At 48.4% G+C, this 23,354-nt stretch overlaps 2 protein-coding genes across 5 annotated transcripts; one reads left to right on the forward strand and one right to left on the reverse strand.

Annotated features, from left to right (window-relative positions):
• The first annotated feature begins 27 nt into the window (after positions 1-27).
• BUD31 (BUD31 homolog) lies at positions 28-9,985 on the forward strand. The gene is made up of 5 exons (XM_084881453.1): positions 28-287; positions 2,295-2,416; positions 7,812-7,934; positions 8,164-8,330; positions 9,738-9,985. The coding sequence occupies exons 2-5, from the start codon at positions 2,323-2,325 to the stop codon at positions 9,786-9,788; spliced, it is 435 nt and encodes a 144-aa protein (XP_084737579.1). The 5' UTR covers positions 28-287; positions 2,295-2,322; the 3' UTR covers positions 9,789-9,985.
• Positions 9,986-10,140: 155 nt separating this feature from the next.
• Positions 10,141-23,345, reverse strand: LOC311621400 (pentatricopeptide repeat-containing protein 1, mitochondrial-like). 4 transcript variants are annotated; one of them, XM_084881413.1, is made up of 9 exons: positions 23,232-23,345; positions 21,116-21,614; positions 19,274-19,414; positions 18,037-18,255; positions 17,239-17,340; positions 14,567-15,274; positions 13,486-13,602; positions 12,559-12,741; positions 10,141-10,547 (listed from the first exon to the last, which is right to left on the reverse strand). In XM_084881413.1, the coding sequence occupies exons 2-9, from the start codon at positions 21,590-21,592 to the stop codon at positions 10,365-10,367; spliced, it is 2,130 nt and encodes a 709-aa protein (XP_084737539.1). In that variant the 5' UTR covers positions 21,593-21,614; positions 23,232-23,345; the 3' UTR covers positions 10,141-10,364. The 4 variants fall into 4 exon arrangements, with proteins under 4 accessions (XP_084737539.1, XP_084737538.1, XP_084737540.1 ...); XM_084881412.1 differs by having other exon boundaries at positions 23,020-23,285; XM_084881414.1 differs by having other exon boundaries at positions 23,200-23,280.
• Positions 23,346-23,354: the final 9 nt, after the last annotated feature.

The following is a 23,354-nucleotide window of genomic DNA, read 5'->3' on the forward strand; positions in this document are numbered from 1 at the left end:
TCCGCCCGGAGAGACGCGTGAGTCGGCTGTCCAACCCTAGGAAAGTGAGAGCAAAAAAGCAGCGGCACGTCTGGGTTTCTTTACAGGCAGGGCTTTGGACACCTAAGATGACGCAATATTTGCGCGAGGTGGGGCGGGGCTCCGCGAGGACCTCATCCTGAAAGGATAATCTGGAAGCGGAAGTGGACAGGAACAGAAGCGACGGCTACTGCGCTGCGGGCTCCTGTTGTTTCCCTCTGTCTTCTGCATCTCTGGGAGAGAGGCTCGGCTACCTGACAGCACTAGAGGTGGGTGTTTTTCTCTGTTCTCGAGTGTCTTGGTAAAGGCGGGCCGGGGATTGGAGGTCTGCGCTGGCCTAGAGGGCGTTCTGGGCGGCTGGACTGGGACGGGTTCGGGCCTCTGGAGTTACGGAGAGGATGGGAGATTTGGGAGTTCTCTTGTTTCCATCCTCCCCCCCACCCCCCATACACAAGCTTTTTTTCTCTGCCAAGAACGTGTTGTTTTGTTTTGTTTTTGTAAAAATCTGCTTGTTCGTGTAAGCCCGGTTCAGATGCTGTCTTTGTGAACCTTTCCTCCAACTCTAGTTGTATCGTCTTCCCTCCTTTCTTCCGAAAGTCCTTCCACCTCCCGCCTCTGCCGAGCGCTGCTACTTCTCTTATACCTCCCGGCACTCTTCATGGTTTAGTTTGTCTCCTACCCGTTACCTGCCTTGAGAGGCCTCCTCTTGACTCCCAGGCTGCGCCAGGGCCCTTGATTTCCCGGGTGACTGCAGAGCGGTTGTTCCCGTGTCTTTGTTCTCCCGGCCGTTGGGCGCCGGGGCAGGAACCAGATGCCACCCTTCTTTAGTTTCAAGTGTAGGGGAAACAAGTGCAAAGATCGCGGGTTTGGGAGTCCCGAGCTTCCAATCAGAGTCATACGCTGCCAGTTCCAGGCTGTGCGACCTTGACTTTAGTAAACCTTGTGGAGTTTAATTCCTGTGTGGTTGTTAGGGGAAATTCCAGAAAGGAAGCTGTGGGGTGGGGAGGGGGCTTTGTAAGCTGTCAAGGACTGGACAGAAGGGAGGGACTGAATGAATTTGGGAGAGGAGAATCTGCTTTGCTTAAAAGGTAAGAAGTAACCGGTTTGGCTCAGTGGACAGAGCATTGGCCTGCGTATTGAAGGGTCCCAGGTTCCATTCCGCTCAAGGGCATGTACCTTGGTTGCAGGCACATCCCCAGTAGGGGATGTGCAGGAGGCAGCTGATGGATATTTCTCTCTCATTGATGTTTCTAACTCTCTAACCTTCTCCCTTTCACTCTGTAAAAAAAAAAAAAAAAAAAAAAAAAAAAAAAAAAAAATCAATAAAAAAAATATTTTTTTAAAAAAGATAAGAGGTAACTTGAGTTCTCTTTGCTATCTAGTATATGCTATGAGATTTGAAAATATTTCTTTACTATTTATTTACATTTGGGCTGGACTATTATATGACCTTTGCATGATTTGCCTCCATGTAGTATGTTTGTTGAGTTTAAAAAGAGATGTTGACAAACCAGCTAACCCACTGCCCTCATTTTACAGATGAGACTGAATACCAGAGTGGGAATGTGACCTCCCCAAAGTCGCAGAGTAATTGATAGAGCTAGAAAAGAGATCTTTCAGTTACAGTCTTTGGAAATAGCCTTGAGGTACTTTTATTTTACATGGCCTTTATCCCTTTAAAAAAAAAAAATAAAATTAATTATTATTGTTTTTTTAGAGAGAGAGCGAGAGAGACATTGATATGAGAGACTTACATTGTATGTGCCTAGACCAGGGATTGAACTCACAACATAGATATGTGCCCTGGCCGGGAATCAAACCCGAGACCTGGTATGCAGGATGTGGCTCCAACCAACTTAGCCACAGAGGCCAGGGCTCTTTTTCCTTTTTAAACACTCATCCTCTCAGCTCCCTCAATCAGTTGTCATACTGTTTGTAATTGCCTTTTTACTTTCTATCTCCTTGCTAGAATGTCACCTTCTCAGGGACCGAGATTGTGTCTTATTCTTTGTTCTATGTTCCCAATATACAGTACAGGGACAGGCTAATAGTTGGTGTCAGTTAATGATAACAGAAAGAAAAGAAAAAAAACATTAAAAGCCAGGCAAGTTACATGCAGTTATAGTTAAGTCTTCACAATGACCCCATAAGTTTTGTTTTCCCCATTTTACAGATTAGATAACAGAGTTAGTGAAGCCAACGTACACAGTGGAGGCTGGTGAAGGACTTTGGTGATCTGAGGCTCAGAAACTAATTCATTTAATTTTCCCTCCTAGATCTTTGCAAATTATCTTGTGGGGAAAAATGCCTAAAGTCAAGAGAAGCCGGAAGGCTCCCCCAGACGGCTGGGAGTTGATTGAACCAACACTGGATGAATTAGATCAAAAGATGAGAGAAGGTGAGTTGGGGAGTTCCTGTCTGGATCAGCTGCATCCAAGAGAGGCTTAGATGTCTCTGTGGGCCAGGCTTAAATCAAAGGGAGAGGGTACTACTGTGGCCTCCAGACAGTGATTTGATTTGTTTGCTTACTAAGTCATAAGAGTGAAATAAGTGTCAGAAAGTAAGATAACACTAATGAAAGGGGCCTCAAGAAATTTTGGGGCCAATTTTAATATAAAAGTTTTAGGGAATATAGATCAAATAGTTTACCTATAATTACTATTTTGATTGGATATATATATATTAAATGATACAAAATATATTTACTTGGAAAATCCTGTTCTTTTCACTTTTTTCTGAAACATATTTATTCAGATTTTTCTTATGGGTTTCTGACACTATTTTTCTCATCTTTGTTTCTGCATCATCAACCAGTTTTCCAGAATGCACCATCTTCGCTTCCCTCTAAATGCTGTATGATTCTGTACTTTGTGAAGTGTAGTGTGCTGTTTTGGAAATTTTATCATAAGTCACAAGCATCTGTTGGCTTTATATGATCACAGGGTAACAACTTACTAAATTGCTTTTTAAAGTGGTCTTTTTTTTTTTTTTTTTTTTAAGTTTTGAGGTAACTAATCTAACCTTTTTATTGTGAAGTCATGCCTACAACAGTAATTACTAAATCAGTGTTAAATTATTTTGCTTCTTTCTTTTCAAAACCTCTATTAAATACCCAGAAGTAATCAAGATCATTTTGGGTTGAGCGATTTCTTCCCCAAACAGATCTTCATTCAAAATGAAGGAACTTTGGAAAGTGCTATGAGAATCCTTGAAAACAATCTTCCACTTTTAAGGGATGACTTTTGGAAGGGGAGACTAGTTAAAAGAATATGATTTTCTTCACCTCTAAAAGAAGTATTCTTTCTCCCATTTTTATTTCACATGTTGCCCTTCAGCATGTCTTTGCTTTCCCATTTTACTCTTACTTCCACTATGAAGAAAGCAGAGTGGGTGCCAGGTGGTACCAGACTTGGCTTCAGTGTTGGGCACCATAGGGAGGGAGGGAGCTCTGGGGATGTGGCAGACTGGAGAGGGGCAGAGGCTGCTACTTACCTGGAGCCCGTTTTACTATATCGAATACAGGCTGAGCATTTCCACATGTGTTCAATTTTTTCCCCTTCAAGACAAGCCAGAAAGGCAGCTGTTTTGTGTGAACTCTCCTAATTTAAAATTCAAACTTAAAAAAGTATTTTTGGGAGGAGCCAAACAAAGCCTGCAGCTTCCATTCTGTAGCCTCCAGTACAAGTTTTGCCTGAGTCTGTGGCAGTGTTTCTGGGCCATGTGTGGCCTTTGGCAAAGAGGCACAAAGCCAGTGGCATTACCAGCCCTGTTCTCTTGGTCTGAGGGCCATAACAGAACCACCACACTTACTGGAGCAGTTGGCACTGTTCCTTAGGAAGGAAATTTCTGTTTTCTCTCTGCTTGTCCCCAGTATTTCCTAGCTCAGTACAACTTCTCAGCTCTTCCTATGTCCCTTAGCTCATTACTCAAGTTTGTGTATAGCCACTGTTGCTCTGTAAGTCCCCCACAAAAAAGGGACTACGGGCAGAGATGGCGGAAATTACTTGTGGCAGAGGGTTATATGGGGATTTGACAAAGATATTCTCTCTATGGACTATAACTGAGACTTGTAAATAAGTGTGTGTGTGTGTGTGTGTGTGTGTTCGTTTGTTTTTATTTATTTTTAATTTATTTATTTTTGTTAAGATATATGTGTGCATACCTTACCAATCCCTTCCACCCTCACTCCCAAACATGCCCTCCCTCCCCATAGTTTTTCTTCCATTGTTTATGCTTATATGCATGCATACATGTCCTTCGGTTGATCTCTTATCTCCACCATATCTCCCTACCCTCCCCACTGTAATTTGACAGTCTGTTTGTTTCTTTACTGTCTCTGTATCTATCTTTTTGTTCATCAGTTTATAATGTTCCTTATTATTCATAAATGAGTGAGATCATGAGGTGTTTTTCTTTCATTGACTGGCTTATTTCACTCAGCATAATGATCTCCAAATGATTAGAATTTCTTCTTTCTTATGGCAGCATAGTATTCCATTGTGTGGATGTAGTAAATAACTGTTTTTATAAGGACTTTAAACTAGTTGAAAATTGAGCATAATCAACACTTGCGTAATAAACATTTAATTAGACTTTTAAATAAGAGTACTGTAAAAGAAGTGTTGCCAGATTTTGAAGTTAATGGGCAGTTTTTGACATTAGCAAAGAGGTAGACATGTAAGTCTAGACTATGGCATGATGTCCCCTACCTCTGGCTCCTTATGTTCTCATAGTGATGAGACTTCACATCGCCCACTAAAAACTGCCTTCTCCTTTGTGTGTGAACCTGTACAAAACGATAGCCAAGAATGATCATTTGATCTTGTCCTGGCCAGTGGCTCAGTCTACTGGAGTGTCGTCCAGTACACCAAAAGGTGTGGGTTTGATTCCCAGTCTGGGCACACACATGAGTTACAGGTTCATGATCACTGGTCAGGGTTTATACGGGAGGCAACCAATCAGTGTTTTTCTTTCTTTTTTTAATATAAATGTACCACAGCTTTTTTTTTTTTTTTTTTATAATATATTTTATTGATTTTTTTACAGAGAGGAAGGGAGATGGTTAGAGAGTTAGAAACATCAATGAGAGAGAAACATCGATCAGCTGCCTCCTGCACACCCCCTACTGGGGATGTGCGGCCAACCAAGGTACATGCCCTTGACCGGAATCGAACCTGGGAACTTTCAGTCTGCAGACCGACGCTCTACCACTGAGCCAGACCGGTTTCGGCCGCCATGACTTCTGGGTTCAAAGGTCAACACTCAACCACTGAGCCATGCCAGCCGGACCCCTTGTTTCTTAAGTCTCTGTTTAGATACCTCCTTTGTGCTTTCTTTGATCATCTATAAAAAATGGCATTCCCTCCTTTCCCCACTTGCCATCTGTTACAACTTAACTACTACCGTGATTCCCCGAAAATAAGACATCCTCCAAAAATAAGACCTAGAGCAACTTTGGGAGAAAAAATTAATATAAGGCACTGTCTTATTTCCGGGGAAACAGGGTAGGTGTTGATTGGTCTCCCCTGGAACACAGCTCCATGGCTTCCCTGTCTCCCCTATTGCTGTGTCCTGGGCACCCAGAGCAGGGCTTTCCCCACATGAGGCACTCGGTACGCTTTTGCTGTGTCCTCAGCACCTACATCTTCATTCAGTCACAGAAACCATTTGTTGAGCTGAATTATAAATCCTACATTTTAAAAATGGCCTCAAAGTGGAGAAATGGAGGTATGGTTTTGTTGTTTTGTGTTTTATTTTTATACCATTCCTCACCTTTCTCCTCTGCTCTAAAAACCAAGAGGAGGTGGTAGATAAAGATCAACTTGTAAAAAAGAGAATTGCTGGTGGCAGGTGTGAGCTGCTACCTGACCCTATATATATAGATGGAGTAGTTATTTCCTATAGGCCTGCCATACTATGAACTTTCAGATTAGTCCAATTTTATTTTCTTTTATCCCTAACGGGTTTTGATTGGCAATGAAATTAGAGGTACTTTAAAGATTATTAGGATGCCCTTCTGTGGGCCCAGAACTATGTTGAGAAATTATTAAACTGTAGAAAGAGGTTTGGAAGGATAAAGACCAGGGTTTTCATAGAGGTTATGTTTGAATTATTTTTCAAAATCTTTTGTTTTCTAATTTATGTAATTAAAAAGGCATTTTAAGTTTAAAATAATTATGTCTGGCTGGCATAGCCCAGAAGTTGAGCATCATCCTATGAACTAGAAGATCACACGGTTCAATTCCTGGTCAGGGCACATGCCTGTGCTGCAGTCTCGATCCCCAGTGTGGGGTGTGCAGGAAGCAGCCAATCAATGATTCTCACCATTGGTGTTTCTATCTCTCTCTCTCCCTCTCCTTTCCACTCTGAAATCAATAAAAATGCATTTAAAAAATAATTGTTTAAATCATGTGGCTTATTCTTTTTACTTTATTTTTTTTTTTTTTTAGAAAATAGCTATATTAAAATAGAAATCATATAATATAAAATTTGCCCTTTCAGAGTATATAAATTAAAGGGTGTTTTTAGTATAGTCACAGAGTTGGGCAACCCATCACCACCATCAGTTTTACATTCATTACCCCAAAAACAATGAATACACTTCAGTAGTCATCTCCCCCCTTCTCCACACATCTCCCAGTTTTAGGCAATCAGTAATCCACTTTTGTCTCTAAAGATATAGAACCAAATGGTAGGCTGGCTTTGGGGACTAGTTTTCTTTCTAGTGTAATATTTTAAAGGTTCATCTATGTAGCATGTATCAGTACTTCATTCCTTTTTATAACTGACCTAGTGCACAAAATTAGTGCTCATTGAAAAGAAATTAATTAGAAGAAATATTTAATATTGCTATTTGCCCATTATAATAGAAGTGTCAGAGATGAAAGAAAATTGGTAAAAATGTATTTGAAAATATATAAATTGATTAATAAATAACAACATGATATAACAAAGACATGATATAAAAACAAACGGGATATAAAAACAATGACTGATAAATTAATTAAATAAAATAAATTATTCTAATATCTCCCTGTGTACCACATTAAGAGTAAAAACACTTTACGAGTGCTTAATTTCCCTTGTGATGAAATATTCACAACTTTAACTTTATCGTCACATGTTCTTTGAACTCGAGAAAAAGCAGCAGATAACTGACCACGTCCCAAAACGGGTTCAGTAGGAATATTCCTGCTCTGTCTAGATCGGGGCCAGTGAGATCTTTATATGTATCGCACGTGCGCGAGTCAACGTTTACTTTTAAGTTGCCAGTGTGCATCATATGTACTGGTCGGATGGTCGGTCACTTAGTCTTTTATATATACAGTATAGGTTATATTCCATTGATGGTTTACATTTTATCTGTTTATTAGTTGATGGACACTGGAATTGTTCCTACTTTGTGGCTATTGTGAATAATGCTTCTGTGAACATTCACATAAAAGTTTTTGTGTGCATGTGTGTTTGATTCTCTTCGGTATACACTCAGGAGAATTGCTAAGTTATATGGTAACTCTGTTTATCTTCCTAAGGAACTGCCAGATTGTTTTCCAACCAGGCTGCACTAGTTTACATTCCCAGCAGCAGCATGTGAGGATCCCGATTTCTCCACATCCTCACTACTTTTTGTCTTTTTTTAATTGTTCCTCATTTTTTATTGTCGCTACTCTAGTGGGTATAAAGTAGGATTTCTTCTTTATACCTGCTTATTAAAAAAAAAACACACACACCACTATATCCTGTGCAGAGTAACCCTGCTTGTCAAAATAAATCAAACACCTTTTTCTCCCCAGCTGAAACAGAACCTCATGAGGGAAAGAGGAAAGTGGAATCTCTGTGGCCTATCTTCAGGATCCACCACCAGAAAACCCGCTATATTTTTGACCTCTTCTATAAGCGGAAAGCCATAAGCAGAGGTAATTGACTAGATTCTCTCTTAGCCTTTCTAACTTGAGTAGCTTTGAGATTTATTTAAGTAATGGCTCTATTATAGCAACCTCAGCAAGTTCCGTGATTTTTCTTACCACTAAAAAAAGGGGTGGGGGCCATGTTGGATAGTCTATTTAATGAAGAGTAGAGATGGGCCAGGGGTGGGGCAAGCTTTGTATACCATGATTTGATGCCCTTTTCTGATCTTTTTGACAGAACTATATGAATATTGTATTAGAGAAGGCTATGCAGACAAAAACCTGATTGCAAAGTGGAAAAAGCAGGGTTATGAAAACTTATGCTGCCTGCGGTGCATCCAGACACGAGACACCAATTTTGGGACGAATTGCATTTGCCGGGTTCCCAAAAGCAAGCTGGAAGTGGTAATGTCTATCCCTATAATGAGTGACTATTGTATTTGATGTCACTTCCATTTCAGAATTCTGTCCTGGTTGACACCAAGAGAGCTTATACTTTTGAGGGGCTGGAAATAATTTGGTTGCTGGATGTCCTGCTGGCCATTCCCTCCCACCCCCATCCTCTATTCAGGAAGCCATCTAGGCAGTTTGGCAGTAATTGTATTTGCTTTGTCTGGGGGCAGTCTTAACTCCATCTTTGAGCAAGTTATTGAATTCCTCGCTTACAGAATGGGAGTAATACACCTGCTTTGTGGAGGCTGGGAGGATCGAGTCAGGGAAGGGTGAGCCAGTCAGTAGTACTCAATCTTCAGCTGTTATTTTTCCAGGCCTCGGCACTTCAATTACACTATTTCTTCTGTCAGAGCTTTTGAGTTCCAAACCTCAGAAATAGTGCTGGTATGCAGTAACTGAGCTGAGAGCACAAGCCCCTCTGAAATGGGGCTACAGGAGACAGAGAAGTTACTGGGATGTTGGCCATTATGGCCTTTGAATGCAGCCCCTTAGCTGACAGTTGTGGGTCCAGTTGGGAACTGAATCCAGATTTTTCGCCTTCTGGGTTGGTCTTCCACAGTCACTACAGGGACCTTTACTCTGCAGACCAGTTACAGTTTGTAGTTTCGGCTCTGGGCCAGGGCTTTAGATTAGTAGGCAGCTGTCTCCCTGAATCATCTGGAAAGTCAAAGGAACAGCATTCTGAGCAGTGGAAAGTGAACGAGGGCTGCCTCCCCAAGGGAAGGTTCTGGGTGTTAGTTTTCTGGGGGTAGAGCGGCAGGAGTCCCTATCCACCAGATTCCATGTCAGTGTCTGCCCCAGCCTTATGGCCAGAACAGAGCCTGCTTTGGATTTAGTTTGGTTTCACCATCAGATTGTATTTGCTTAGGTAAGGATTTTACTCCAAAAAAGAAGAAAATAAATATAACCACTGCTTTGAGGTCTTCTGTCTACTGGACAGGCCCCTGGCCTGGGAGAAAAGACTTCTGCTGTAGAGAATCAAGTGCATACCATTCTCTCCCCATGGCCTACTGGAAGGTTCCCCGGCCCAGAGCACCCGAGACCCCTGAACAGTAGGAATCCTACCCCCCCCCCAGCTCATAGGGTACGTCATGCTCACTTTGCAGATTAACAAGAGTCACACAGATTTTTTCCCAAATGTGTTTAATTAGCTTAAATTAAAAAGTTCAATGAGTTGTAACTTCAGTGTCAACAGCAGCTGTTTCCATTTTCACACGGGAACTGAATTTTTGTCATCCAGAACTGTCATAGAGGAATTTCTGAGGAGTGCCCTATAGCGAGTGACTACATGTGTGGGTGGTGGGGGGCTGGGGTGCGGCATATGGTTGGGTGCATTGTCTCAACTGTCTTCTGTTGCAGGGCCGGATCATTGAGTGCACACACTGTGGCTGCCGGGGCTGCTCTGGCTGAGGCCCTTGGGCCCTGACCCCTTTCCACCCAGGACTTTGGACTTCTCAGGTTTCTGCCTGTCGTGACACCCCCTTTTTCTGATAGCAGCTCTTCTGGCAGAGCAGTGCCACAGGACCGAGTTGGAACATGGTCTCTATGTGTGAAGGCTTTGATGTTCATCAGCTGTGATTTGTAGAAATAAAACTTTTAAACCTTTAGGCCCTGCAATAGTTCTTTATAGACCCCAGAGGGGGGGGGACCAGGGCCACTGGGACTCAATCCTGACCACCTCATGTGACCATGATCAAGTTCACTGGGGAAGACAGCCTCAGGTGAGGATGGCCTGAGATGATGGGCCAAAGTGGCCCAACCCGTGCTGGGATCTGCTGGGATCCTGTCAGGCACCCTGGGCCCAGCATTTATCTGTATACAAAATGCTGCACTTCTTACTCTGGCCAGTCCTTGTCCTCATGCTTGAGGCTGCACCAGCATGTTCATGTGTCTTTACTACGAAAGGGACTCCTGAAGTTCCCACAAAGCACTGTGAGGCTATGCACTTTGTGCCAGTTCTGCTGGATAGAGATCCCCTGGGCCTCATCACCTGCCCCCATGGCCTCTGTCCACATCAGCCTCACAGACAGGGGCTTGGTCCCCGCTGGGCTTGGTCCGGAACTTCTGCCATGGGTGGGGGGCTTCCTCTGCGGGCATCATTTTCAGCCACTGCTTATAATAAGCTCGAAAGCCATCAATCTTCTCCAAATAGGTGTTTTTCCCTTTGTACTGTAATTGAAAAGCATGGAATTCAAGGATTCAGAGGAGCCACAATTAGAATCACTGCATGCTACCTACAGCTAATCTCAAACCACAGCAGCTGGCTCAGGCCTCAGGGAAGCTGTGGAAAGGAGAGGGCACAAAAGCTGTTGATAATACCCGAGTATAATGTAGAAAAGCAAAGTTGCTATACCATAAGGCTGACTCAAATCCCCATCTGCTAACAGCCCTTCCTAAATATGTGTTGTTCTCCTGTACTCAAGGATGTTACTCCAGCCCCTAGCTAGAATCGCTAGGTCCCACCAACTCTACCTCCACAGTCTGTGGAGTGCTGCTACCTCTGCACAGCCACTGCCCCCTGGTGGCTGTCATCAGCACTGCTGCAGTGGCCTCTACAGAGAGGTGGGCAGAAACGAGGTGTACCAGGCAGATACCAAAAGAAGGCTGGTGGAGGAATAGACAAAAAACAAAAGTGCCAGAGAGATACTTAGCACATGATGATAAAAGGTTGATTGAAAAGATTTAACTATTCTAAACTTGTATGTATCTAATGTAGCCTGAAAGTACATAAAGTAAAACCTTTTCGATCACAAACAGAAATAAGTCCACTCTCATAAGGCAGTATGAATGTATGATTTCAATACAATTAAGCTTTAAGTACTTAGGTCTGGGGACTGCTGACAACTTTAGTGGGCCCCACACCACAGGGTGAAGAAACAACCTACTAACTAGATATGGGCAACATGCAACCAACAAAACTAGTAACCAGAATATATAAAGAACTCAGAAATCGATAAAACTAAACAACAACAACAACAAAAGACTAAACCAACTGTTCAAAAGCATACAGCTTTGTCCTCTTCCTGGCATACTCTTCACTGCTATCACTAATTCTTCCTGAACCTTCAATGGCACTCAAGCACTGCACCTGCACAGCTGTCCTTGACCCCATGCCTCCATGGTGGAGCTTGGTGTGTCCTTGCCAACTTTTCTCCCTGCCCATTGGGATGGTGCTTCTCCAGGCTAAATCTGGCACGCAGTCTGCCTCAGTAGGCCTAAAATCTGAACCCTCAGATTCTGATATCCTCAGAACGGCAGACAGAAATGGCCGTTACAGAACAGAGTCTATCACTGTCCTACTGCCGTCCCCTTTCACTTGACAATAGTCCCACTGGGTACAGGCAGAGGGCAGGCACTAGGGATCCTGGTGAGCAAGGCAGAGACAGTCTCCACCTCTAGGGGCTTATAATTTCATGAAGGTGAGAGTCACACATCTAAGTATAAGCTGTGAAACGTGGTGAAAAGAAATAGTGCTTTATGTAATGGGAAGGGAGGCAGCTGAGTACCCTCTGAGAAAGAGCCTCTTATACATAATGAGATGGAGCCAGGTATGTGGAAAAGCAGAGGGAGTACATTTAAGGCAGAGAGAATGTAAAAGCCTGAGGCAGGAAAAAGGCTGGTGCTACCTAGAAAAGACAAGTACAATTGGACTGACAGTGAACAAAGGGAAGAGTGGCAAGCTGTGGCCTAAGGCAGTGGTCAGCAAACTCATTAGTCAACAGCCAAATATTAACAGTACAATGATTGAAATTTCTTTTGAGAGCCAAATTTTTAAAACTTAAACTTATACCCTGTTTCCCCGAAAATAAGACAGTGTCATATTTTTTCTCCCAAAGTTGTGCTAGGTGTTATTTTCAGGGGATGTCTTATCTTTCCATGCGCTAGGTCTTATTTTCGGAGGATGTCTTATTTTCGGGGAAACACGATAGGTAGGTACATTGTTATTAACTTAATTAGGGTACTCCTAAGCTTGGCCTTTGCTAAAAACTCAAGGGGCCAAAGAGCTACATGTGGCTCGCGAACCACAATTTGCCGACCACTGGCCTAAGGAGTTAGGGATTTTTCCTAAGGGTAGCCACTGACAAAGCAAGGAAATACCAATCCCAGAAGGCCAGAACCAGGGGTGGGGAGTGGCCCTGGCTAAGGTGACCACGGGCACATTAGAGCTTGGGGCACATACCCGGTCAAAGGTGGGTGGGTACTGGGCTGCAAACTCCAGTTGGCGGATGATGACTTCATTCACTGGGACTCTGTTCTGCCTCATGTCCTTCAGGATGTTGATGAGATAAGTGTAGTCCAGCTTCTTGAGGGCCGCATTGATGAGTGTGCTGTAGATGTGGGTGTTGGGAGTCATCTGGGACTTCTGGGACATCACAGACATACAATCAGCGAGAAGATGGTGATTGTCGGGGGAAAGCCTGTTGCATGTTCAGCTTGGTGAGTTACCCTGCCAGTCAAGCCTGCTCTGCAGACCAGTGACCAGGGACAAGAAGGGCAGAACCTCGTAGCAACAATGGGCTGCACTGCCCCCTCCAAAAGGAAAGCACGGATGCCCCACTCTGTGGCTCCATCCCTATGGCTAAGTACCTTACCCTCTCAGTCCTGAAGAACGTGGAGAGAGAATATTGCTCTCAGAGATCAGCGGACTCAGGCAGTAAACCATGGGCAGGAGGCCACCTCCTCGGTTCTTGGCTGTGGGTTTACTAGATCCCGAGCCCCCACCCAAGAATTCTACATCCCTGCTCTCTGTCCTCCAAAGTGTTCGGGCCAAGCCCTATCCCCTCCTCAATCTCACCCCGCTGCCACCGCTTCCAAGACTGTAACATCCCTGCTCTCAATGCCCATTCCTGCAGCAGCTCACCAAAGTCTACTCGCTCCCATACTGGGCCAGTGATCATTCTACACTTGAAGCTAGAATGACCCCAGTCTCCCTGCCCCCATCCCCACAATTTATTCTATCCAACCAGTCCCCATAATTCAGCTTTCTACAAGGACACCTTGCAGAGGTTTGGGAGGACCCCGTCTTCCCCCCCGACCCGGATTTCCTCCTGAGTACCTCCAGTGCTCCTCAGCACCATGGGTCCTGCCCAGGCCTGGGCTCACTCACCTTCATGTCTGCCAGCAGCTGCAGACCATCCTGTGGTTTACGGCACCCAATGGCCAAATTGCAGAATGTCTGGATGTTAGGGACAATTCTCCTCTTTGCCAGGACTGGCAGCAGTGCCTGTGGGAATAGACATGGCGTCACCGTAAGCTGTACCCCACCAACCCCAGCAAAAGCTGTCTGTCAAAGCCCTTGGCTGGACGCTGGAGACAGGAGAGGTAGAGCTTCGCTCCAAGGCCTCAGGCTCCCTCTGCTGGCCACGTTGGGCACTGGCCTCTGCCCATTATTCAAGGGCCCAGGGTCCTGTGTAGCCACCTCCCAAGAATTCAGCTGTTTTTCAAGTCCACCTCGCATTCTAGCTTGCCTGTCTCCAATATGCTGTCCTTCTCCCTGAATGCCCTTCATATTCCTGTCTCTCTCTGCTCTTGGCCATCCATCCCTGCACTTGGGCTTCCAGTGTCCATGGAGTGCCAGAGGCCTTAGGGGCGCATGGTCCCGTGGTCCAGGGAGGGAGATGCCAACAACAGTGTGGTAAGTGCTGGCTGACCCAGAGAAGGTTCTGCAGAGGGGCTCTATCACATGTAGCTTCTCTAGAGAAAGGTGCACTCTGCGCTGTGAGCCCAATACAGAGGCTGTGTCTTTGTCATCTTTGATGCTCACAGGTGCACAGATAGTCCTCTGCAAAAAAAGGCATCACATAGAAACATGCCCTATGAACGGGGGGCCCAGTGTCATCAGTGGAGTGGGTGTGGTCAGTGAAGAACAAATGGACGTGGAGTCTTAGAACAGCGTCTGGCACAGAGTAAGAGTGAGTCAGCGAGGTGGGGCGGCTGAAGAACAGGGATACTCAGGAGCCACCAGCCCCCAATCTGTGAGCTCCTGGAAGAGGGCTGAGAAGGTAGCTCGCTCGATTCCCAGCTTTTCACCTGAGCCCATGCCCAGAACAAGGGCTCTGGACAGTCTGCGCACTGACTGGAAATGGGTGACACACCTGGCAGGGAGCACAGTCCCCCAGCTGGAAGGTCCGAGGAGGGAGGGGAAGGAGGGCTCCAGAGCAGAGCCCCGTGCCTGCCTCCGCACTCACCTTTGCCCCCTCCAGATCACCCAGCTTGCTCTTCTTCCTCATCAGAGTGTTGAAGAATGTCACATCGGCCTCCACCTGGTATGTGTCCAGGACAGTCAGCAGTGAGGATTCTGCGGGGCTCCCAGGATCTACCACCTCGGCCAGAAGCGTGAGGGTCTTGATGTCAGGCCGGAGTCCGTGCTCTGCCATCTTGCCCAGGAAGCCCTCCAGGCCCCCCATCAAAGCCAGCCTGTCTGCCGATGTGGTCACGGTCCCAAAGGAGACCACAGCCGGGGGGACCGGCCCCAGGGTCAGGAGGTTAGTGTCCAGCTCCCGGGGAGGCGGCTCTGAGACCACAGAGGCAAGGGCCACGGTGTGGTCAGGATCCACTTTGGTTTCCATCTCAGGCTGGGCTTTGCTGGGGACTCTGGCCTCCTGAGGCTCTGGAGGCCTTTCAAGTGCCTGAGAAGGTTCCAGGAACAGCTGTCTCTCCAGGGTCTCCACGTGCAGCTTGGCTGGCATGCTGTCAGCCATCCCAGCCTGGGCTTTCCTCCGTGCCTGCCGCCCTCCTGCCCGGGGCTGGAGCAGCACCACCTCTTCCCCGGGTCTCAGGAGCAGCGCGGAGGCTACTGCTGGGTCCCCCAGGCCGCAGTCCCGAGCTGCCCCCAACAGCAGGTTGTAGCCATGCCGGCTTGGCCGGAGCCCCAGACTCAGCATTTGCCTCCACACCTGCCAGGGAGAAACAAGCCTCAGCTCCAGGCTCCCTCTCAGGGAGGAGAAGGCACTGAGCCAGCAACCAGCTGGCAAACACAAAGGGTGCAGGAAGGACCGAGTATGACTCCACTCCAGGCTCTGGGCAAGAACCTGCGAACTCTATGGGAAACTTCAGGGGAGTGTCACTCCTTCCCTCCAGCTCACCACAAAACTGTTCTGTTCCATCCTTTTGCCCTCTCTCGGGGCCCCCGTACCAGGGAACAGGCTTCTCCCTCGGCCTCTGCCCACCTCTGTACTCCCTTGGGGGTGGACGGCTAGAGAGGCTAGGTTATGGAAGAGTCTAGGCTGACTTAAGGATTGGATTCAGCTGCACTCCCTGAGTGCCTGCTGTGTGCCTTGCCCCAGGCAGCTTTCTCACACTTGAGAGCATAGGCAGGTGTGGGTGGTGGAGGACTTAGCGAGGCTGTGGGCCTAGGCAGCCACATTTCCTCCTGAAATGAGATCGTTTTCATCCCCCCAGCACAGTGTCTAGTATGCTGTGATGTCTGGGTGACTGACACCAAGAGGCCACCACATGGGCTCCAGGCATCACTTGTGCTCAGGAGAAAGCCACACACACTCAGGCGGAAGCTGACTTCTGCCCTCAACGGGGACCACTGTGCAGCCCCCAACAGCAGGAGCTGGGCAGGCCCAGATGGGCACATCTAGCAAGAAAGTTGCTATCCACCAGGCAGGAGGGCAAGGGTCTTAAGGAGGGCAAGGATCTTGGCAGGCACCTCCTCAGGGAACGGATGACAGACTGAGCTGCAGCAGGGACACAGACCCTATCCCATGGTGGCAGAATTCTGACTCTAGAGTCAGACAAACCTCAGTTCCAGTCCCAGCTCCACTGCTTAGTGGTTGAGGGACCTAAGACAATTTACATAAGGAGCCTCAGTTTCCTCATCTGTAAAACGAGGCTCCTGGTGCCTACCTCAAGCAGTTTAATAAGCGCAAGACGCTGTGCATAGCTGTTAGCGTTCCAGACTGTTTCTAACCGGGACAGATCTAGGCCAAGGAGAGGGAAGAGCCAGGCCTTGGTTCGTTTTCACTATGAAGCTTGCTGATGGCCAGAGGATGGCCGGTGGACACTCCTTCCAGCGAGTCTGCATTGGGAGGGGGCAGGCGGGCGGGCAAGCATTTGGTCCAAGGCAGTCTCAGATCACTAGGGCCTGAACTCTGTGTGCACCAACTGCCTGAAGGTCCTGATGAAATGCTGATCTGGATGCAGTGTGTGTGTGCTATGGGGGGGGCGAGGGGGGAGTGAAAGCGGGGGTCTGTGACCCTGGCAAGTCCCAGATAAGGTTGATGCTGCTGGTCTGAGGGCTACCCTTGAAGTAGGAGGGCTCTAGGTGAGCTGCCAGTCCTTCTCCTCTTGGAGGAGCTAGAACAGCTATGGTTCCACTGCTAATACTGCCTACCCAGGTGAGGAGTGAGTTCCTCCTGGGAATCCAAGGTGAGATTAGAGCAGCATGTCTCCATGTTGTCTGTGAGATTCTCCCAGAACTACATGCAACTCCTGGGGTTCCCCTGCAGAGAGGCTGAGGGGGTGGCTGTGGGATTTGGTTGAGCAAGTACCCCAAGTTGATGTGCTGCAGGGACCATATGCTTGGTGGATGCAGGCCAGCTGCACAGAAGGCAGCCGAGCAGAGTAGGAGACCATGAGCTGGCTGTGCCCTCACTCTCAGCAGCCATGCCACCACCGCCTCCTAGGGCCTCCTCTCCCTGCCATCTGTACAATGAGGTGGGGCAGGGGAGCACTGTGCTCTGGGAAGACCAAAATATGGCAAATATAAAAACACCCAGCCCAGGGCAGTAGCAGGAGCTCAAGAAATGCACAAAGGATCAGTGTTTGCACAGGGCACAGAGGCATGGAGTCGGGGGGGGGGGGGGACACACGACACAAGAGAGGCAGGAAGGCAGAGCCAGGAAGGACAGACCTGCAGGGCATATCGGAAGCCTGTCTTCTTGTCCTGGATGCAGCTCACGAGCAAGTAACTGAAGGTCTCCTCTGTGACCGCATGTCCTTTTTGAACAATTTCCTAGGGAGGGAAGAGGAGGTCCTGTTGGGAACCTGTGGCGAGCCCAGACCCGCCCTCTGGGTCTGGCTCAGGACAGACATTCCTGGGGCAGGCCCAAGGCTGCACACTGTGAAGAGGTGGAGCCTGAATCCAGCTGGCTGACTCAGAACCAGCTCCTGAGCTGAGCTGTCCAACTGCTGCCTGCACTTCCTCCTCCTCCCTCTCCCAGCTGCTCCTCTCACTTCTGTGCACCCCTCTGCAAAGAACACCCCAGTGGTCACTTTTAGCCCCTGTCCTGGAAATTGAATTGCAAACCCCATAATTCTGCCTCTCCAGCAGGGCAGACTTACTCAAGGTAACCGACCAGGACTGACCAAAGGCTGCGCGGTACCACACGGTGCCTGGACAGTCCTTCAGGTCCCCTAACCTGAATGGGCAGGTGGGACCTTGTTATGTGTGGGGAGAAAAGCAGTCAAGTCACTCTGGGTAGAAGGTAAGAACAGAGTGAGAAATGCCTGAGGGAAGAGTGTGAGGACTAGGCTGCCAAGGGCAGGCTGAGCCCTGACACTGCCCTGGTTCTCCCGAGGTTTGGTGCTGGTGACCTAGAGCCTTCCCTGCTTCCCATAAGGCTGTTTCAGCATGAACTCACTTCTGTCCCACTTCCTTGCAAGCTGAGCAAGCACACCTATCACCCGCAGGGAGGAAGGACATCCCCACCTTGAACACATCGAGACACATCCTGAGGTCTGCACACTTGGCAGTCACCTTCAGCAAGGCGTGGTATGTTTTCAAGTTGAGCTGGAAGTTTTGGGCCTGGAGCTGCTGCCGTAGCTTTAGGGCGCTCTGCAGAGCGGAGTCCTTCCAGGGGGACTCGGCGCAGACATTGAACAGGGCTGTATAGGTGGCATCGCAGGGCTCCAGGCCCCGCTTTTTCATCTGTGGAGAAGGGGAGAAACTCAGAGGTAGCTCTAGGATCAGCTGGACACACCGGCGACAGGCACCAAAGGACACTAGAGGGGACTCCGTTACTGCATTAAACAGGCCTGGGAGCGGGCCTGCGCGAAGGCAGAGCTGAGTGACACATCGGCTTTCCAAACCCGACTCAGCCAGAGGGACTCTGAGAACTGATCCTGCATCCGTTACACCAACGACCCTCCTCAGGGTGCTCATCAGCTCACCCGCGGCCTGAGGTGCTTTAAGCAGGGTCTTCCTGACGCTCTCACCCTCCGGCCAACCAGGTCCCCCTGTGCTGTTAAAGGGCCTGGGATGGCTCTGCTCTGGGAAAGGGTGGGAGGTAGCAATCAAAGCCCCACTGCAATGCTTCCTAACTGAACAGTGGTGGGCAGGGAGGAATGCTGCTGTCACCCTGAAAAGGGTGGGTAGGAGAGACCCCCAGACCAGCAGCGGCCAGGAGCAGGTACTACAGCACATCTCAGGGGTCCCACCCCCACTACTCAGAACTGTCAAGACCGTGAAAAACAAGGACCCTCAGAAAATGTCACAGATTGAAGGAGCCAGTATGGGAACCTGGGTTGGATCAGGAACAGAAAGAAGGTCATCAGTGTGAATGTAAAGTAAAACAATGTTCCAAGAGAATAAAAGCCCTTTTCAAAGGACCAACTTTGAAAAAATAAAAAAGGGACCGATTTTGGAAGAAAGGTGCATGTGTTTGGTGGTGGTGGTGGTGGTGATGGTGGTGGTGAGAGAAAAGGAACACAAACAAACTGGGCAATGGAACAAGAAGAGGCCGATGCTGGAGGCCTTCCCACGTGATCTCATGGAATTATCCAAGATCACCTCCATTTACAGATGATGAACCTGAGGCCAAGGTCAAATCATCTGCCCAGAGTCGTGTGCTAGCAGGCGACACATTCAGAATCAGCACCCAGCTTTTTGGTCCCTAAACCCATGCTCTTTAGAGTCCTGCCCCTGCCACCCGTATACCCGCACTCACATCATTGTAGAGCCGGAAAGCCTTCTTCAGGTAGCCAACCCGCCCACAGCCCCCAATCAGCACCGTGTAGTTGCACTCAAGGGGCTGGAGTCGCTCCTCCTTCAGCATCTGCCTCTCAAACAGGTCCAGGGCCTCCACCAGCTGGGGGAGGAAGAAGGAACAATGAAGGGGGTTCAGGGTGGCCTCAGAGACCCTCAGCAGAGGAAGGGAGCTTGAAATTGTGGGAACCTCCCTGAGCCCAAGACCAGGCCCGTCCAGGAGCTAAACACCCGCCATGGGCCTCTGCACCAGCCTCTTGGTCCCTGTGCTCTGCAGCACGGGAGCTCTGTGCAGCCAGGAGGAAAGCCCCCTGGGCTCCTACCACCTATGGAAACTCTGCACCCCGCTCCGACAGCCTCCTGAGATGGTGTAGGGCGACAGCCGCGAGTGACCAGCTTCCTCCAATCGCACACTCCCTTGGCCCACAGCTGTCTTTGGCCCAACCCCACCCCTAAGCCATTCCCCTTTAAGTCCCTGGCTCACTCCTTTACTCCTTATTTCTTTCCATCCATTATTTCAACCAGTAGTTACTGAGTCCTCTATGCCAGGCAAGATCTATTTGCTGGGGATACAGCTGAGAACCAGAGGGAGCTCCCTCCTGTTCATCTTCTAGTTTGAAAAGACAGACACCAAATGAGAGAACCAAATGAGAAAAGTATACAGTAGGTCGAGTGGTGACAGGTGCTATGGGCAAAAATGAAGCAGTGAGTGCCAGAGGGTGTGGGAGGTTCAGTTTAGATGTGATAGCCAAGCAGGGCCTCAGCAGGTGATGGGTAAGCAAAGATCTGAAGAAGGCGAGGGAAGAAGCCCAGGTCTATCTGAGGGAACAGCCAGAGCCTGGGAGTTGGAGGACTCAGCAGGTAAGTGGAGAGATAGAGGGGTGGTGGCGGCAGATCTTGCAGGCTTCATAAGCCGTTGTAAGGACTCTGCTTCTCTTTATTTCTCAACTTTTCATGACAAAAACTTTCAAAAGTACACAAAATGGAGAACAGTGTTAACTACGATGATTAACGTTTGGCCAATCTTATTTCATCTATACTCTGCACTCCCACTATAAACAGAATTTTTAAAAGCAAAGTCTAGACATCCTATCATTCCATTCATAAAATCTTCCATACATACCTGTAAGAGAACTTTACACATAAACAGAATGTCATTATCGATACCTAAGGAAGGAAACATCCTCAGTGTCGGGGAATATATTAGGAGTTTTGGAGGGAGGAGTAACATAACTGCTTTCTGCTTCAACAGGACAGAGCTGGCATCCAGGCAGGAGACGGGAGGAGTGGGGGGGAGACCTGGGGCAGGTGTCAGGGGCACAGAGAAGGCTAGGCTTCTGCGTTCGGCAGCAATGTTGTGAGAGAAGTGTTAGGATTAGCAACCTTTAGAAGTTAGAGCTGGGAGAGAAAGGGAAGCGTAAGAAATGACCTAAAGTCACTTTGCCTGGGCAGATGGGATAATGGGGCTGCCATTTAGTGAGAGGAAGGAAGTGTAGGGAAAACAAGGTTGGGAATGAAAATTTCAGGTCAGTGTGGGTAAGTGTAAGGGAGATGCTGAGGAGGCAGCTGGATACACGGATCGGGAGCCCCCGAGAAGGCGGGGCTGCGGTGAGGAGGGGGCACTGGAAGCCAGGAGGCTGGTGGGTCCCCTGGTACAGCACCCAGGGTGAGTGAAGACCGAGGAGAAGAGAGCCCTGAGCACCCAAACCTTTAGGGACTGAAAAGGGAGGGCAGGCCCTCACACAAGAAAACAGTTACCAGGGAGGAAAGAGCCAGGAGCAGCAGAATCCAGAGGGTCCCTCACCTTCCCTTCCTTGATCAGGTGTTTGCACTGAAGGAAGTACCAGTAAGGGGTGTTTCTTCGGCCCTGCCACGGTTTTGGCTCCGGTTCCCTTTCATCATCTTCTTCGTCTTGCTCCCTGAGCCGCAGATTATACAACTGGGGCGTCGATTTGCGGAACATTCTCCGGGAGGAATATTTATCCGAGAGAGTCCCAAAACTCTCTTCCTCCTCTTCCTCCTGGGTGGCCCTGGGGCTGGGCTGGCTGGGGTCAGAGCTAAGGCTGCGTATGTTCTTCTGGCCCCCCGGGCTGAGGGGCAGCGGAGAGAGGGAGCTGCTGAAGGCTGCTGGGACCGGCCCAGTCAGCCTCACGGACTTCAGCCATGCAGGCCCTTCCCTGCCTCCTGCCCACCGGCCTCTGAGAGGGCCAAGGTGCTGCAGGAGGGACAGTCCCGGGGGCCGGGGGCTGGAGAAGAGCCGGACAAGTCTCACCAGGTCCATCTCTGGCTTTTACCTCCAGGGCCTGGCATAGATCAGAAAAATAATGAAATCAACTCAGGTCCCAAAAAGGCAGAAAGAAGACAGAGAAGTGGTTGATAAAATATTAACATTTTAGATACACTGGGCTAAAGAAATTTTAACATTAATTTCACAGTTTCTTTTTATTTTCTTTAATGTGGTTACTTGAACATTTAAAATTACATATGCGCTCACACTATATTGTTATTGGACAGTGCTAGGCTAGAGGTCCTGCTTTGCATAGTTGAAACTCTTTCATAAAAAATATCAAAGCCCTAGCTGGTTTAGCTCAGTGGATGGAGCAACGGCCTGCGGACTCAAGGGTCCCAGGTCAAAGGCATGTGATCCTTGGTTGTAGGCACATCCCCAGTGGGGAGTGTGCAGGAGGCGGCTGATCGATGTTTCTTCTCTCATCGATGTTTCTAGCTCTTTATCCCTCTCCCTTCCTCAATAAAATATTTTTTTAAATAAATAAAGATATTTAAAAAATAAAAATAAAAATAACCAGCATGAAAAAATGTTAAGGTCTTGTTATATCAGATGACCACTAGAAAGACTTCGGAGGTGGCGGCAGACTGAACAGATTAATAACTGAGGGCCCGGAAGGGGAGTGGCTTGCTGGGGGCCTGCAGCAGGGCTGTGGGCCAGGCTGGTCAGCTTCCCAATGGGGCTGGCTGTGAGCCCCCGGCTCAACCCTGGCTGCCACACTCACTGCCCCTCTGGCCTGTCCCGGCTGGGATCCCGGCTCCTGGAGGGTCAAATAGGACAACCTCTCTTGACCAGCACCCTAGTGACACTAGGACCTTTATCATTCCGTGTCTGGTGAGGCCTGAAACCCAATAAAAACAAATGTAAACCCATATGTGATTTTACATTTTTCAAGTAGCCACATTAAAGAAAGTGTTTACCTGCACGGAATGAGATATATTTTACAAAATGAGATATATTTTACAAAAAATATATATATATTGAAATAGGTATCAAACGTTTTTAAAAACAAGCTTATTTATAGTAGTATATATGCTTCTTTCCAACAATACTAAATAACAAGATCCTGTCACGTCAAAGAGCGACGATGGAAATAACAGCATGTAGGTAGCAGTTGCAGATTCTCTCAGTATCACTGACACTCGTCCCCACTTGGAATCACTACTTAGTTTTGGGCACCGCTAACACTACCCGTCAGCTAGGAGGGGGGGGTAGGGGGGGGAGAGAAAGGCTGCTTCTCGCAGAGACCATAAAAGTGTAATTTTCTTCCTGCCCAAGTTCATTAGCCTGCCAGGCTACTCACTCCTGAGTTAGAGATACACTGCCTGCCGCTCACCTCCCTCCTTGGACCCGACCCTCCCCTGGGGCCTCAGGCCACCCCGACCCCTCCACACAGGCCCTCAGACCCCCGGGTTCCTCACCGGACGCCCCCGGCTCAACCCGGCCTGTTCCCGCCCGGATCCCGGGCTCCAGGTGAGGGTCAAATAGGAACTCGCTCCGAGTCCGGCCCAAGGAACGCGGGCCAGGCTTCCGCGTCGACCCCGCGGGGATCCGCTTCCCGCCTGGTCTCTCTCTCTCAGCGTCGCACACCCACTACCTACACCCACCCGCCGCCTCCCGCGCCCCGGCCCACCTCCGGCCCGCACAGTCGGTGTCGCGAGCTCCTGACGCGTGCATACAAGTTAGACGGGAGTTCGGCTGGCAGCTAGTCGTGCCTAGCAGGGCGGCCCGTACTCCGCGCTCGATTGCTCGGGTC

The sequence above is a fragment of the Pipistrellus hanaki genome, assembly GCF_964339955.1.
Source record: "Pipistrellus hanaki genome assembly, chromosome: 4".
NCBI classification, from domain to species: domain Eukaryota; kingdom Metazoa; phylum Chordata; class Mammalia; order Chiroptera; family Vespertilionidae; genus Pipistrellus; species Pipistrellus hanaki.